At 39.7% G+C, this 17,397-nt stretch overlaps 1 protein-coding gene across 6 annotated transcripts in view; it reads right to left on the minus strand.

Annotated features, from left to right (window-relative positions):
* Positions 1–17,397, minus strand: part of OSBPL1A (oxysterol binding protein like 1A) — a 155,232-nt gene that overhangs the window by 36,967 nt on the left and 100,868 nt on the right. For all 6 annotated transcript variants that reach the window (XM_074352164.1, XM_045518863.2, XM_045518865.2 and 3 more), the window contains one exon: positions 13,812–13,968. In XM_074352164.1, coding sequence (XP_074208265.1) covers positions 13,812–13,968 — 157 coding nt within the window. The remainder of the gene's footprint in view (positions 1–13,811; positions 13,969–17,397) is intronic.

Genomic DNA, 17,397 nt, shown 5'->3' on the forward strand with positions numbered 1-17,397 from the left:
TCTATTCTCTTAAAAAGGTTGAAAGGAAAGTGATGTGAGGAGAAGCCTAGTGACCTCATCACTGATGGATAAGCGTATTCTTACTCACAAGTCATGTGAAAAGTATCAAGTTCCATTTTTGGAAAGGTACCACTCCCCTCTACCCCTTCTCCCTCCTGGTTAGGACAAAGAATCATAGAGAAGGCAACACTCTTATTCACCCTCCACTCGCTTCTTGAGAACATGCAAGATTGTTACTGTGCATTTACTGAAATTCTTACCATTAGACTCTATGCTGTGTTGAACCTGCAGATGGAACACCGCAGGTACTCAGTAAACGTTGCTGAGATAAACTTCATGGCTGTTAGTTTTCTATAAACCAGGGCCTGAGGCTGAATAAGCTGTCCCATGATGCATTTATCATGTAACTTTCCCGTAATATTCCTCAGTCATGTAATAGTAATTAAAACTAGCTGTAATATATGTGGATACGTAAGATCTTCAAAGGCACCTTCTATATGAAATATTATGCTAAGTGTAATATATTAACATCAACACAAAACAACTAAAATTCACCTATACAGTTAAATTCCTAAAATCTATCTATCCCCCTTTCAACAGAAGCAAGCCTGGACAAGTTTCAAAAGAGACCTCTTTTCTTGCATGACTGATACTGTAATGTACCTTCTACCAACTTCCAGGTTTGAATTCGGACCAACAGAGGAACTGCAAGTTCTCTCTGCATCCTGGTAACGTCATCTGAAGCCTACTAGACACCAGCACCTCACTTAGGGCTGAGTCAGACAAGAAGGTGCTGGGGACAGCTGGACAGGTATTTAAGCTGCTCCTAGACATCCTCAACTCAAATCAGCCCAGAGGCTTGGCAGCAGGTCAGCACAAGTCTCAGATGAGACGAGATGAGAAAGGGGGCAGTCATATGCCTTTTTAGGTTCTGTGCATCTTTTAAATATCCAACAACTTGTTTTCCTATTTTAAGCTTACTGTGATAATTTGATGTAATTATATATTACTATTTGATTTTGCTGTGTATTCCTAAGATTATTTTTCATTTTTGATCTCAAATAATAAAGAGCCTATGATTATCACTTAACAAATCTGGCCCTACACAGCAAAAAGATTAGGGTGATTATATGTCCTTGTTTCATTTGTTCTGATTTTAAACTTTGATTTTAAAATAGCATATTCAAAATTTCAGACTGATTTTCCTACTGGCTTTCTAAAATTCAGAACTCATGTCTAACTTCAGTAACACAGTAAATTTACTTCCTACTCTTGTTAGTTTATCAGCATGACTAAATTAAGAGGAAAGCCTGTAGAACCATCACATTTCCAAGCCAAAACAGGCTAATGAAAACATATCTATGAACCAGTTCAGAGAGAAGCTGTCCCTTTGGGGAGCAGGACCCCCTCACGTCAAGCCTACCTCATGGGGTTTGGCACAGATGGGAAGAGGGCAGGACACAGAAAAGCAGACCTCACCCTAGGGACAGGGGGCATGTTTTCTGCTCACCCTTACCTCTAAGAATCACTAAGACTTCATGCAGTGGGAGCTGGAACAGACGTAAACTAACTGAAATGAAGACAGCAGATCATGGTGAGGTCATCTTGACCTAAAGGAAGTGATCTCAATGACGGAGAACACTGATGGAATGCAGGCTGCATGCCACACAGGTCAGAGCCACTACCTTCCGCCCTGTCTCCCCTGAAGGCTGACCGAGCCTCCTGCAGTGCGGATGGCTAAGGAGCAGAGAGGCATGGAGAGGGTGAGCACAAATCTGCCAACACCTCCTCACATTCCAGAAAGGACCCGAGACTGTCTATGGCTAGTCATTTTGTTGGCAGGAAAGGGGAGAGAAGCCTTTCCTGATTACAATAGAAATTTCTTGGACTCTACACTAAGCAATGTCTCATCCTGGAACCTGAATGGGCTCCAGCTGGATGAGGAGTCTGGCAGGGGGTGTGCGAGGGACAGCAAGACCCCAGAGCAGATCTGAGCGCTGGACGGCAATGGCTGACCCTTGAACCAACTCTGGAGCAAGGCTGTGTCTAACAGGCTGCGTGTTACCTGCAACACTGCAGACAAGGACTTTAGGTCCCCGAAACAAGAGTTTAGGGACTATGCAAAACATAGCTAGCAACAAGAGAAGATGCAGAGAGAAGCAGAGATGCACTGAGTGATACAAGTATCGCTCTGCACATACCACTCTGCCTTGTTGCATGGCTTTGAACTTTTTAGACATATTTCCCTTTAAAGCACACCCATTTTTCCACAATGAACATAACAATTTGGGATCTGCTTTAGCCAGTTCAATAGCCTGATTTAGCTTCCTTTTAAAATGATCTGCGACCTTTCTGACTGCTTGCCATCAGAGGGATAGAATTTCTAGGGAGAACTGAATTTCTGGTTCCTTCCTGCTCTGTGACATATAATACCTTCACTGGCGTTATCTGATGTAAACATCGGTTTCCCCTCTTTTTCCTTTCTGATTGCTCTGAGCATAGTGACATATCTGTACTGCAAAGAACAGCAATCTTCCTCTTTCCTAAGGTTTCTTCTGCTAACAAAGATTACACGGTGTCCTGAAACACACAATCAGACTGAAGTAGCGTACCTCACCTTCTGAGATTTTCTTGTTCTTTCCAATAAGATAATGTCAATCATACCCTGAAGGAAAACAACCAAAAAGCTTGGTTTTCACTAATAAAAGAATGCATAGCTATTGAGGAGAAATAAATAATTTCTATGAAAACATCACACCTTTTATCATTCCAGCATCCTTTGGAGAATCCTGCTTTGGTAGGAGGTTGGTGGATAACGAAAATTATAGCAAGAGAAGTTTTTAGCCCCTGTTTGTTTGAAATTGGCAGAACTTCCAATGTGTTCATGTGTTCTTTTGTACGCTCATGTTAATACAAATGGAAATGTATAAAGGCCCAGAAAATAAGTTCCACGTCCACTTTAATTTGTAACAGTGCCTAGCACTGAGCCAACAGCAGATGGGTGCTTAATGCGTGCTTTGGGACTGTGATGTTCATTCTCTGTAAATTATTACACAAAAGAAACAAACAGCTGCATTAATTAAAGGCTGGGACAAACCGTTTTACATTTCAGAATACAAATCTGGGAATTTGTCTAGGAATATAAATCTTTGTTATTCTAGACATCTATAAAGGTTCTAAATTTTAAGAACAGAACAGAACAGAAGCTCTGGAGTCAGAATACCTGGCGTGCATGCAGGTCTTATCACTTATCTGCAAAGCGCCTGGGCAAGTCAGTTCAACTTTCTGTGCTTCAGTTTCTTCATCTGTTAAACTGAGGATATAATACTATCTGCCCTGCCTATAACTCAGAGGTATTTTGAGAACCAAGAGCCATGGAGTTTGTGAAAGTACCTTATAAGCACCAATTTGTAATCCAAATATATGCTGCAGAGAGGAATATTATGCACAATACTGTAAGGAGCTCTGGATCTGGGGCTGACATAGCACAGTCAGAAGACAGAGACTTTAGCAACCAGACCAACTAGGTACTAACCATCCTGCTGTTGGATTGTGCTTTTGTGGGGACTTACTGCTCACGTCAGAGATGAAGCAGCTGACCTGTGGACAGCTAAATGCTGACCAAAGCCATACAGCTATAGAAAGTCACAGAGCCAGGACCAAATGCAGAAAGGAAAGCACATTAAGCTGATGGCTCTCGACTGTCTTATGATCACAGTACACCCTAGGCTACTAGAATTTCTGTCAATATACTTAAGGTATTCAAAGACCCACAACACCAAAGCACAAAAGTACAACAAAACTATAGAGAATCTATGATTATAAACTATCTACTTGGTTCACCTACAGAAGCCTGTTTTGCTGAGAAGTGTTAACTGCCCCAACTGTGTCCTCTTACAGCCCAGAAAGCAAGCTGCTTCGCTTCAGCACTGGGATGCCACCAGGCTCCGTCCCCTACCCCGTCCTCAAAGCTGGCTGTACCCCGCCTGCTCTAGCACACGTTGCATTACGTTCCATCACATATCATGACAGGATGCAGCCCTGGCTACACTCATTTAGGTTTTCGACATCTGTCAGATGCAGAGGCAGTGCTTCCTGCGTGAGAACCAGGATGTGTAATTAATGTGAGTCACTCCACAGTAACAAGGAACTGGCTTTGAGAACACTTGCTATGGCAGGATGGAAGTTCACGCTCATCTTTCAAATTCTGGCTGAACATGGTGCCACATCCACATGACTCAACCGCAGGTTATATCCCACAATCAGGGTCAATCATGTTCAATAAGCAATGAATGTGTTTTGGAAAGAGATGTGAATAAATCAAATTTTCTGAAGATTTTCAAGGCACCAGGCAAACAAACTGTTAAAGGATCTCTATACGTTTTCAAAACAGTCACTTCACTCATTTACCTTGTAAATCCTTATTATTATATATGGTGTTTTCTGAAAGAGGAAAATCCTCCTTTGTTAACAGGCACAGCAAACAATACCGAAGACTCTGTCCCCTGAGGCAGTTTTCTCCTTCAGGCAAAATTTAAGTTGGCACAGCTCTAGCAGGAAGGAGACACTTCAGTGTATTTATAAAGACCAAATCCCACATTCATCACAAGTCAAGATGCCCAATCTATGAATTATTGTACTTAAGAAATGGCAGAGTAAACAGAATAAGGCAGACCATTAAAGGACTAGGTTATACTGAAAGATACTTCCCAGTCACTAAGAACCTGGTTTTCCTGTGTGTGGAGGGGAAGGAGGGCGCATCTTCAAACAGAGCATCAGGACACCTGGCAAGAATACACATTTTAGTTAATATTTAACTTCTTCTTTCTTTTGACATTCTGAGGATTATAAGTGCATATAAAGCAAACTTGAAATAGAAATTGGATATTTACCTAAGAGATTTAGAAAGCCTAGGGATCGAACGGAGAAGTAATGAGACCTCTGTATGGGGAAGGTAGTACCAAGGGACTAAGGAATGAATAACAGAGCTTCTTGTTTACACTTCTGACAACGTAAGCTCACAACCAGCTTGGTGGAGGCCAGCCACACCTTTGTAATCTCAATAAAAAGAAAAATCATGTTTCAATTTAACCACTGCTATGAAATATCCTTATAAAATAAAATGGAAATCAACCACAGAAGACATTAAATGGGGGGACAGTTTTCCTTAGTTCACATTTACCGAAAGAAAATAATGTTATTCCAGAATCAACACTTAAGCTACTTGTTCCCCAAATTTCAGTTTCAAAGGTCAAAGTAAACGTCTAAAATCTATACAAATACCTTTCCTTGTATGTTAAAATACACAGAGAAAACAATTCCATTTACTCACTTTAGCTTGAGGTTTATCAGTTTTCTACTTACAACAGCACCTGAGATTTAATTAGTTAAAATCACTATGACACCTTTGCATAGATTATCTCACTTAATTATCACAATAAGCCAACAAGGTAGGTCTGATTATTATAGCCATTTTACAGAATAAGTTGAGTTTCAAAGTGATTATAACTTGCTTAAAGTCAGGAATGTGGTCTATGTGGGATTCAAACTCAGGTAGTTCTTCATAACTACACTTTTCTAGTTCACGTATTTTTTTCAAAGAGCATATGGTGGTAAGAATTATGTGGTAGTTACCTGCTATGTGATAAGAACTAGATATTTTTCTAAGAGTTATCCTCCCTTTTGAGAAACCTGCGGAAAAAAATTTTTCAACTCATATCACATACAAAAAGCTAGTTTCTGTAATAATATATGAAGCACCTGAAAATTGTTAAGTTCAATGGTTCAGGAGAAAAACGGGCAAGAAGTATCAGCAACTCACAGAAAAAGGAATACAAACAGATCTTAAAAAGATGGTAAACCTCCCTTATTTCAGAAATAGACACTTCATAAGAATAAAGGCTTTGCATTTGATAAAATTTAATATTCATTCAAAATATAAAAACTCTTACCAAAGTGGGTAGAGAGGGAACATATTTCAACATAATAAAAGCTATATATGACAAACCCACAGCCAATATAATGGTGAAAAGCTGAAAGCATTCCCAGTAAAATCTGGAACAAGACAAACATGCCCCCTCTCACCACTTCTATTCAACACAGTATTGAAGTTCTAGCTACAGCAATGAGACAAGAAAAATAAAAAGGATCCAAATTGGAAGGGAACAGGTCAAATTGTCATTATGTGCAAATAACATGATATTATATAAGGAAAACTCTAAAAACTCCATACAGAAACTAATGAATTCAGCAAAGCAGCAAGATACAAGATTAATTTACAAAAATTTGTTGCACATCTTTAAAATAACAATGAAAAATCAGAAAAGTTAAAAAATTCCTTTTAAAATCACATCCAAAAAAACCAAAATACTCAGGAATAAACCTGACCAAGGTGAAAAACCTATATGCTAAGAGTTATAAAACATTGATAAGGGAAACTGAAGACAATTCAGAGAAATGGAAAGATATCCCATGCTCTTGGATTTGAAGAATTAATATTATTAAAATGGCCATACTAACCCAAAGCAATCTACAGATTTAATGTGATCCCTACTGAAATTACCCAGGACATCTTTCACAGAACTAGAACAAATAATCCTAAAATTTATATGAAATCACAAAAGACCTAGAACTGCCAAAGCAATCCTGAAGGAAAAGAACAAAGCTGGATGCATAAACCTCCCAAACTTCAGACAATACTACAGAGCTACAGTAATCAAAACAGCATGGTATTGGCATAAAAACAGACATATGGACCAATGGAACAGAATTGAGACTAAGAATAAACCCAAACATCTACAGTCAATTAATCTTTGACAAAGGAGGCAAGAATATACAATGGAGAAAAGACAGTATCTTCAGCAAGTGGTGATGGGAAAGCTGGACAGCCTCATGTAAATCAATGACATTAAAACACTCCCTCATATACACAAAAATAAACTCAAAATGGCTTAAACATAAGATGTGACAGCATACAACTCTTCAAAGAGAACACAGGCGAAACATTCTCTGACATAAATTACAGCAATATTTTCTTAAGTCAGTCTCCCAGGGCAATAGAAATAAAAGCAAAAATATGCTGTACCTTGGATTTAATATAATTTTAGAAATAATTTTTAAAATTATGTGGGCATGGGAGATGGAAAGGTCTGCAGATGAAGCAAAGTTGGGTACATGATAAAGGCTGAAGATACATGATGGTTTGAAGGGTTCATTATTCTATTCGTACCTTTGAAAATTTCCATGAAAGTTTTAAAAATGGGATTATATGCCTGAAAGTATATTCTTTGTTTTTTTCATACCCTAGGCAAACAACATAAATTCATTAGCTGCTTGCTGTTTTGTTCATTCAAGCCTATCTGTACAGACTATAGCTGCCCTAGAAAACCGCTCTCATTCGTCCCTGAAAACCGCTGCTCTGGAACAGCTGAGTGAGCCCGCGGAGTCGGGTGAATGTGCACCTCGCCGTCATCTGCCTACAGAAGGAGAAGTGGGAAGAGTCTGCGTGTTTTTCCAAACGTGTTTTAAAGGGCTCCAAGCCCCCAGAGGTGTTTCAGGGGTCAGAGGCAGGATACAGGGACGGCCTGTGGGCCTCAGAGCCTTAGCCCCTCCTTCCAAAATAGCAACTCCTCTTCCACCTGCTTTTTAAACCTGGGCAGGAAGAGGTGATTTCTATAGAAAGATTCCTGTTTTCCCAGAGTAATTCCTGGCAACAAGCTAGGCAAGTCCACCTGGTTTTGTGAAGATAATTATCATGAATCTGGACTCATACTGCCTTTTTTTTTTTTCTTACTAACATACCCGCAATGACCCCACAGCCTACCAGTCTGTTAGTCCTAGGTCAGGTTTCTGCTTACTGTTTGGGCTATCTTTTGAACTCTTCTGCACCCACCTGCCAGGCTGGCACTCCCTCTTACCGGTCACAGACTCTCAGATGTGCTTCTACGGGAGACACGGGTGTCCTGTGTCATCCGAGCGGCCTGCTGGCTTTTGCTCCTCTGCTCTAGCTACTGCCATCCCGCTCGCTAGTCTGTTCCAGGCGTCTGATCTCCGTGCCCTCTGATGACAGACGCCTGCAGTTCCAGGACTGCAAGCAGTCTGCCTGCCCTGCAGCACAGCGGTACCCTGGCCCAGCCTCCATGTCTCTTAGAGGATCCACATCTTCTCTCCCAACTGCTGCTCCTCGAGCTTCTTACTGCTTCGTGGTCCCTGGTGGTCTTCTCACTCGGGCTACTGAGACAGGCTTGTGTCCAGCTTGTTAAAAGTCAGGCCCCAGAGGAGAGCTGCACTGAGCTTCTGGTGACACTTTTTTTTTTAATTACAGCCCCCTACTTTCCAGAGCAACAAGTACTGTGAGTCAGGGAGTAAGGTGAGAGCATAGAACTCGGTGTCTCTGGAACCGCTGCTCCTTCCAGGCCACAGGCCTGACACAAACCTGGCTAATTCAGCGCAGGGCTCTTACTACTGAGTCCTCAGACGCATCTGGACTCCTGCTTAAGTGATCCTGGTCCCCACATGACAATAAGGAATTATCCCAAATATTTCCTAACAGACAAGGGTGTTTTCTGCCCAGGCCACCCAGAGGACACCTGAGTGGGGTGACTTGTTAGTTACTCTCTGTCCTGCCCTAATCATAATCAAGTCTGAAACCAGATGATCTGTCTCAGTATCTACAGGGAGACTTCAAAACCACGGTGGGTTTGTACTAGTGATTTAAAGATATTCAGAGTTGAATAATTTTTATTTACCATGAACAATATTTTCTTAATATAGTTTTACTTCTTAGAAGATACTGTCTTAGCTTAGTTTTCAACCTTTCTGACTTCAATTTGTCAGTACATTCTTCATATACAGAAAACAGCTGTTATCTGGTTACCTAATAATTCAGTTCTAAAGCAGAAATGAAGGATAAATAAAGGGTAAACTAAGATTGTCTGGAACCCTAACCTATGATTTCAGTAAACTAAACCTTTGAGATTCTTAGCCACATTTATGAAAGAATCGAAGGGTTTTATTCCACTAAATACATCAAGAACAAGTACATTAATTAGAATCAGATAAAAACTTAGTCCCTATCACATTTCTGTTGTAAGAAATCCTTCCGTATTTTAAAACTGCAAAGGTATTTTTTATATTCTCTTGTAGAAGTTTTATGAAGTTTTCCCTTCCACACTGGTTTGTGTTTTATTTATTCATCTACAGTTTGTATTTGTGTATATTAAATAGGGGTCCATTTTCTTTTTAATTTTTTTTCCCCTGTATTAGATGATTGTCCCAGCATCATTTACCTAACAATCCACTCTCTCCCTCGCTGATCTGCTACGTTAGCTCGATTACTCAAACCAGATTTCCTAGTATGTGTGGGTCTCGGGACCTTTTACTTCCGTTCTTCAGGTCAGTCTTGCTTGTAGCACAATTCTGCACTAAAGATTTGTAATCAGTCTTGACATTTGGTTGGGCAAATGCCTTCCCTTCCCGCCCCCAACCAACTTCCTGAACGGTATCTTGGCTCTCCAAAGCTTTCTGTGCTTAAACATGTATTTCAGAATCCATTTCCCAACTTCCAAGGAAAAGGATATTGCAATTTTAATTAAAAATACATTGAGTCTACAGATCAAGTTGGCAAAATATATTTTAAGACAATGACTTCCTTCTTGGTAAGTTTTATGTCTTTCAATAAGTTTTATATTACACATTTTTTTTGGCTAAGATTTATTCCTAGGTAAGTGACTTTTTAATAATTACTGAATCTCCCCACTCCCCAGTTTTAACTGCAATTTCTGTCTGTTGAAGGCACATGGAAACGTACTTAGCTGATTTTGTATAAAAGCAAAACCTGGCCACACTTTCTCACTAACTGTAATAATTTGTCTGTAGATGTCTAGGGTTTTGTTTCTAAATTCTGGAGTGCACTGTGTCTCTGGTTAGGACCTCCAAACAATGTCGAACAGAAGAGACGACGACAGGCATCCTTGTCTTATTATCTCAAGTATTTATTTGCTGCAATTTTCAGCCAGATTCAAGAGGTTCTCTTCTGCTTGTGACTCGCTAAGACATTAGTCATGAACGACTGCTTTATTTCACTATCTTTTCCTTATTAGAAGGATCGTATGATTTTTCCCTTTCAATCTACTAAGAGCAGGAATACTATTTATAGAATCACAACATGGACCCAACATTTCAGATTCTGACTCACCTGTCCCGCACTCCTATCTTTTATATTATAAATCCAGATGAGATAAACATCAGTATCTTTACCAGTCTTAACAACTCGGGTCAAACTGCTAAAAAGCTGAAAGATGAGAGTTCAGAATAAATGTAATAAATTAGGTCCAAGAGTAGAGAACTGACCTCATGGAACACAGACAACCAAAATGACAAGAAGCCCTGTAAATATAAACCTGACTAGCATAGTAAAGGCTCATCTTCCACTGAGTAACTCAACGTATTTTCCAGGGGGGGAAAAAGTGCATTGGAGTCTTTATTTTGTATATTCTCTCTCCGCAGTATTTTTGGTTCTAGGTATTAAATAAAATTCTATTGATTTCTGTTGATATTTCTCTACAACTAACTTAAAAGCCCAAAGACACATACAACACCAAAGATTATTGGCCGTCAGAGGACACAGCATGTCAGTAATTCAGAGTGAATGAAAAACCTTTTCCCCAGGCCTAATCATTAAGAGACACCGTACAAGTTTTCTAAACTTCAGTATGGTAGAAAAACCACTTTTTTTGAGATTCCAGTTAGCTTTCACAAGATTTTCAGAGTGGGGATTCAGTTCAGTTAAGCCAAATTTGTATTTAAGAGATGACTTAAATTACCTAGTTTGTTAACTAAAATAATTATCTTTGTAATTATCACCTAGGATAGATTAAAGAGCCATAATACCTATGTTTCACTTTTCACAGAAATAAACTCAATTTGGTTGCCATACTTTAAATTAACATGACATAGGCCTTATAGCGTATGATTCTCTGGGTCAGAGATTTTTCAAACTGTACCTCATGACATCATCCTACGATAATGGGGTGGAAAAGAAAACAAAAGGCCAGAGGTTCTGTATTCAGAGCAAAGCGAATCACCACTCTTAAGGAGAAAAGGAGTAAACAGAGTCAGAACAGGCCATTTTTACTGGGTGTTCCCTATGCAGCAGGAACTCTCCCAGGTACCCGGCGTGCGGACACATTAAAGAAGAGCAGAAACAGCCTGTGGACGGTTCACTGTGTCACAGCTGGGCGAGGGGGGCCCTGCTGTTTCTGTAATACTTACTAGAGAAGGTAAAGCTTAACCGTTTTCGCTGGATAAGGAAACGAAGTAGGTATGGTGATTCCAACTGCAGTGGGAGACTGGGGAGAAGATGGGAGAGGTCCCCTCTACAGAAGCCTCATTAGTCTTGGAGGGTGGGGGAGATTTTAATAGTTTCCACACTAAACTTCTGTTGCACAAATGGTTCCATAGCTAAAAACCAAAATGGCTGAAAACCCTAGTTCTATCTTAACAGCAAATTAGTTAAGTCATGATTTAACATTTTCCATGGGCACTAAAATTGGTAAACCTTCTCCTTTTCCATTTTAAAATACGCATTTCTCTCTTTTAAATTTTATAATCCAAATTCTTCCCATCTCCCTTCCTAAATTTAAGTGTGTATATCCTGGAACAGGTGGTGACATGGCCATGAGGGAAAAAGACAAGATTTTTATGGGAAACTTAAGTAAGTGGTGAGTAAATTATTTATCAATATTATTAAAGAAAGCAAACATGACAAGGTCAAACACAAATTTCACAAGACTTTTAAAGATAAAATAGAAGACTACAAATAAATTTCACGGTCACTTTAGGCCAATCCCCCAGTTGCAACATACACCTGCTTTTCCAAAATACCATCAAAATTACTATTAGCTCAAATTACTCTTAATATTAATAACTGCCCATTATAATTACAGACTACTTACAATGCAATTTAGGGCACAGGCAAGAGGGATCCTATAACACTGAATACTGATTTTCCCATTCTAAAATGAAACTTTTAAATTGTATGTGGCATATGCTCTGTTTATTTGATTAGAGAAGAACTCAATGGTGAAAAAATTAAAAAAAAAAAACCTCTTACAATAGCTATCTTTAAAAGTAAGAAATTGTTATGTTCTCCCACATATTTGATGCTGATAATTTAGTAAATATTTCCTCTGAATAATTGAAGAACATGTTATTACATTTACAGGTTTACATCTTACTTATCAGCTGAACTTTTCTGGCTAAGTCACTATCTCGTTGATTTCTTAGTGACCTGTCCTGACTTCATTTTTTTTAACAATTCCATCTTAACCTTCACATCTGTACAATTCTGGGTTTGACTAATTAAGAGACAACACAGAATATATGAATATAGTAGTAATTTTTTGTCAGATGCAAAATAACTCCTGTTATGATGCACTACAGCACATACACAAAAGGGCGCTGGACCCTTTCTCTGCTCCAAAAAGCAGAGAACTCCCCCTCCAGCCACGGGATATGACCGCCTCTAAGCACAGTGCTCCTTCTGATATCTTAATTATTTCGATGATTTTATGCTTCTTTGAACATTCCAAAGATTTCACCTGTGTTCGCACTGGACTGTCATGACGTATGTGTTAAATAGGTAAAGGCTGTCTTCCCTTTAGAGACTGGGAGACCTGCCAGGTCTTCTGTTAGGTATATGGCCTGCGTGGAAAAAAGCCCTGGACCCCAAAGCAGCTGACAGTAACCACAGAAGTGAGTTGGGAAAGGCATTCACGGCTGGCCACACATTTGCACTGGTACACTCCAGCACAAGATAACATCTATGAGCACGTTCAGAGGATACCCTCTAACCGAACGAAAGAAAACTCTGGTTTTAGCTATTAGCTACCTAAAACTCACTGATCTTTTCAAAATAAGTAAAAACAAACATTTTTTGTTGACAAGGGGCAAATACACATAAACAGAAGTGACATGTACATTTTTTTCCAGTAGAACAGTTGAGAATCATGGTACAGAAATGGGGTTAGAGCTACACATATCTATAAATATTAAACCAAAAAAACTACCTTGTAGAAATTAACTGTTAATAACTTTCTATCCCAAAAGTACTGTTTACAATGACAGCAAGATATATTCTTCATTGATAATTTGATACAATATAGTATTCTATGAACACCAGCACACACATATGGCACTGTGTCTATAAACTTGTATGAAACCGGAGAACTCTAGTGTCTGTTACGTCTCATTAATCTGGGACAATGTCTAGGACTAGATCTTCAAGGGAATAAAAAGATACTAATGTTATTAGACAGTATAAAATGGGTATGGTCAACAAACCCTGGGTCTTAATAAAAGTCTTTGTTTAAATGTCACTAAATTATATCAAGCAGCAAGCAATATTACCATCCATTCTTAATAAAACCAACAGAGATCAAATGACTAGAAACTAAAATAGCACTGGGAGGCAGACTCATAAAAGATGCATGCTGAAAAAAGGAACCCAGCATCAGTTTCATTAGGGAGTCCTGAAGAGCCTCTTTAAGTCACCAGCTAGAGAATGTATGCCCTCCTAAAACCATGGTTGCTAAAAACGAAGTTCTGTGCTTAGTTCCTACAGTTACAGTTGATGTTCTTCTCTTAAATGGACAAAGTACTGAAGCCAAATCCTTTCCTTGAGGTGACAGAGCAATAAAAATAGCCAACAGAGAGAAAAAACAAAGACAAAGAGAAGGCATACTTTTCTTTACAAACCCAAATGTGCGTGATAATAAAAAGGCAGCAACGATCACTGTGAAAGGCTATCCCACCTGTGTTTTTTGATGCCATTGGAGAGAGCATCTCCACCACCACAGTCTTTTCCTTCGGACATTCTGTGCTTTCCGCTGCTCAGGTGTTCTCCTTCCTCTTCAAAGGAGTGTGCGGTCACAGCTTCCAATCTACTCAGGGTCCGTTCGGACTCGGAATCTGTGGCAGAGCATGTTCACGGTCAATGAACTGAACTTTGGTGCGAGGCTCCGGTAACAATGGATATCTCCCTTAATGCATCAGGCCTTGAAACCTAAGCAGCCTACTTTGTCCTTCAACAATCCATCCGTTAACTACCTTCTCAGGGATTTCAGAGAACCTGTACCCAATAAGGCTAAAGTGGAAACAGATATAGGATTATACAAACTTAGAACTGAACAGATTTTATACATTAAAAGAGACTTCCAAAGATTATCCAATTCTGCAAGAAATTATATTCAGTATTCCCCTCCCCAAATTTGTTTTTATCTTCCCTCTCAAAGCATCTTAGAAGAGGCATAACTTAAAACAAACAAACAAACATTCAACTTTAAAAATTCATGCATAAGAAAAAAGCAGCAGTGACTGTACTTGGGAAGAGTGTAAGTTATATCCACTACTATAGACACAAAAGCAAGGGTAATTCTTAAATACTTTAGAAAACACTTCTTCTGGTATTATATTATTTAAATCCTCAAGAGCTAAAGCCCGAAGTGGGCATATAAAATCTAGTTATCAGGCAGGCATTTTTAGGGTAGAAATGCCACATTCCCCGTTGGCTGTGTACTCAGCTTGGAGCCATCTGCTTGTTTGGGAATAATAAGACAACTTATTTTTGCACACTACATTACAGTTTTCAGGCACACTCACATCCTCATCTCCTCCCAGCATCTCCAGGGTGCTTTGGTAATGATGAGGAAGGACTAGGGGTGGACAAGTATGCTGATGGTCCCATGGTTTGTGAGTTGGGTTTCCTGACTCCTTGTTTAATGCTCTGTTTCAGCTCAAAGCAACAGCCATTCAATCTCCAGAAAACTTTAAATGGTGCCTAAGTTTTTATTAAAATGCAAATTCAAGGTAACATCTAACTTTCCTTAAGCAGATGACTATACACTCAACTCTCCTCTGCTCTAGGGAAGAACTCTTACACATATTCAAGTAAATTTCCTTAAATAATTTTTAGGCCAACTGCTTAGTATGTATTATAGCTAAAATGTTCAGAAAATAAAAAAATTTTAACACTTTCTCTTCCCCCTACTGCATTCTATAATTTGGCCCAAATCATGGACCCTTATTTTCATCACATTAGGTTGACTGGTAACCACTGCTGGACAAGCCCAACTGCAGGCTGGACAGCACACCTTGGACTTTGGATCCTCTGAATGGTGTTACATTACTTGCAGAATACACTCAATACTAGTGAAGTTATTTTTATTTTCTGCAAATACAACTTTGCCAGAATTGAAAATATAGCTTTGTTCTGTCACATACCTTATAGCGGAGAAACAGATATTTTAACAAATTTTAAGCAATATTTATTTTTCACTGTCAATTCTGGGAGGCAGTGACAATATTTTACTGAAAAAAAGTGAAGACAACCTGAATAGCTAATGGTCACCCATTAGATGAAATAAACACCTGTTAAAATTATACTAAGAAAAACAATTTTGTAAAATAGAAAACTGCTTTTAAAATAATGCTAAGACAAAAAAGATGAGAATACCATTTTACAACTCTAAAATACAAGCAAAAAAATAATTTCACTCTACCTTAAAGAAAGATCAGTCTGGTTCAGGTAAACAGAGAAGTAAAATGACAGAAGCGGGTCGAGGGCTCAGCAAGGCAAAGAGGGGAACAGGCTACTTGTGGGGGGAGGCAAATGCGTATCAGGAAAGGGTACAGGAGGGATGGTGTTACCTGAAAACTGGGTTTGCCTCTTGGTGGGTGTCGAGCAAAAAGACACAACCCAGCCAAGGAGCAGGAGAAGGAAGGATTTATTACTTGCACCAAGTAAGGAGAACACCAGGGATTTCCCCCAAGCAGTGTCTCCCTGAAAGGCAAAATTAGGGAAGTTTGAAGCTAAAGGGATGTGCATATTCACAGAGGAGTTTGAGCAGAGGAAAATTCAATGTAGAATTGGGGCAAAGGGTGGAAGAGTCGAAGCTTTAGTTAACTGAAGTCATGAGGGTCAGAAAAGGTCAACATCATCATTCCTTAGGTCCCAGCTGACCATCAGGTGGTTAAGCGCCCAAAGAGGGTTTGAATTCTGTAAATGCCTACCACACCCCCGTCAAGAAAGTGCTTCAGGCTAATCGTTACCACTGGGACAGACTGGGAGTCTTTACAACCAATTTATTACCTTTGGTAACAGTCCTGCTTATTTCTGCATTATTTTGTTCCCTTAAGATCATTCATTACTGAGACCTAGTTTAGGGGCAACAAGCATTGTGACCAGGCCTAGATCACAAAACGGCTTAGGCCAAAAATGACCTCTCTTACGTCAAGAATACCATGCCTGGTTCTCTTTCTTTGGGAGCCTCTACCTGATCTGCTTACAGGGGTCCTACAGGTAAACCTCAGAACAATGAAAATGGTGCTCAGGTGCAGGTGAGCGAAGAGCTGTCTGGAGAGAGCAGCGTGAGCAAAACTCGACTCAAAGACGGTGAGGGTGGTCCTGGGCGGCAGACGGGGTGGTTTTTCACTTCTACATTTTCAAACTTACTTCGTATGAAAAAATTAAGAGATTTAAAGAGTCAAAATACTTTCATCTGTACTGGTTAGTATTATTCAAGATGCATTATTACTTTATAATTTAGATGTCAAGAAAAACCAAAAAGCACTGAAGTGAAAAACCTCAAGCATTCATTAAACATCCCTCTGTACAGGATGCTGTGTCTGCTATTTAAGGGATGCCAATCATAAGATAGGGACGTATCCACCTCAAAAGCAAATTCTTAACAAAAAGCAGATATACAGTAAACACCAAACAAGGTAAGGCAGGAAGAGCTTCTATGAAGCAAAGACTTTACTCAAAACAAAATTTCAACTTACTGAACACAAGCTGAAGACCTATACCTTCATCCCAATCACGGGACCACTGTGCTCACCGCGAGGGACACACTAGCAGGTGGCAGTACAGACTCTTACGGTTCCCCTCCCTCTCCCGCCCAGCAGCAGCTGGACTCTCCCCTCTCCTAGTCTGCCTCTCCCTGCTCCTCCACCTCTCCCCTTCCCCCGCGTCCTCCCTACTCTCTACCCTGGTCCCAGCCTGCTTCCCTCTAATATAATCAAGCTATTCTGACCCTTCCCCTTAAGGGCTCTGACAAAGATCACCAATTACCTCCACACTGCGAAGTCTAATGGCCATTTAAAACATTTTTATCATGACTCATTTCACTACATCTGACACTACTGCATTCTTCCCCTCATTTATCTTGTGCAAGTCATGGCGGAATTCAAAGAACATTAAGATTTGGTCCCTGCCCGTGGACCAGCAGAAGTAGATCGTTCTGTGAACACAAGAGTTCAGTGAAGTTTTCTAGGGGCAATAACAGAAGTCTGAATGGAGACAGTGGACCACAGAGGAGGGAATAGCCAACTTCACAGAGT

Source organism: Camelus bactrianus, chromosome 24, assembly GCF_048773025.1.
Source record: "Camelus bactrianus isolate YW-2024 breed Bactrian camel chromosome 24, ASM4877302v1, whole genome shotgun sequence".
NCBI lineage: Eukaryota > Metazoa > Chordata > Mammalia > Artiodactyla > Camelidae > Camelus > Camelus bactrianus.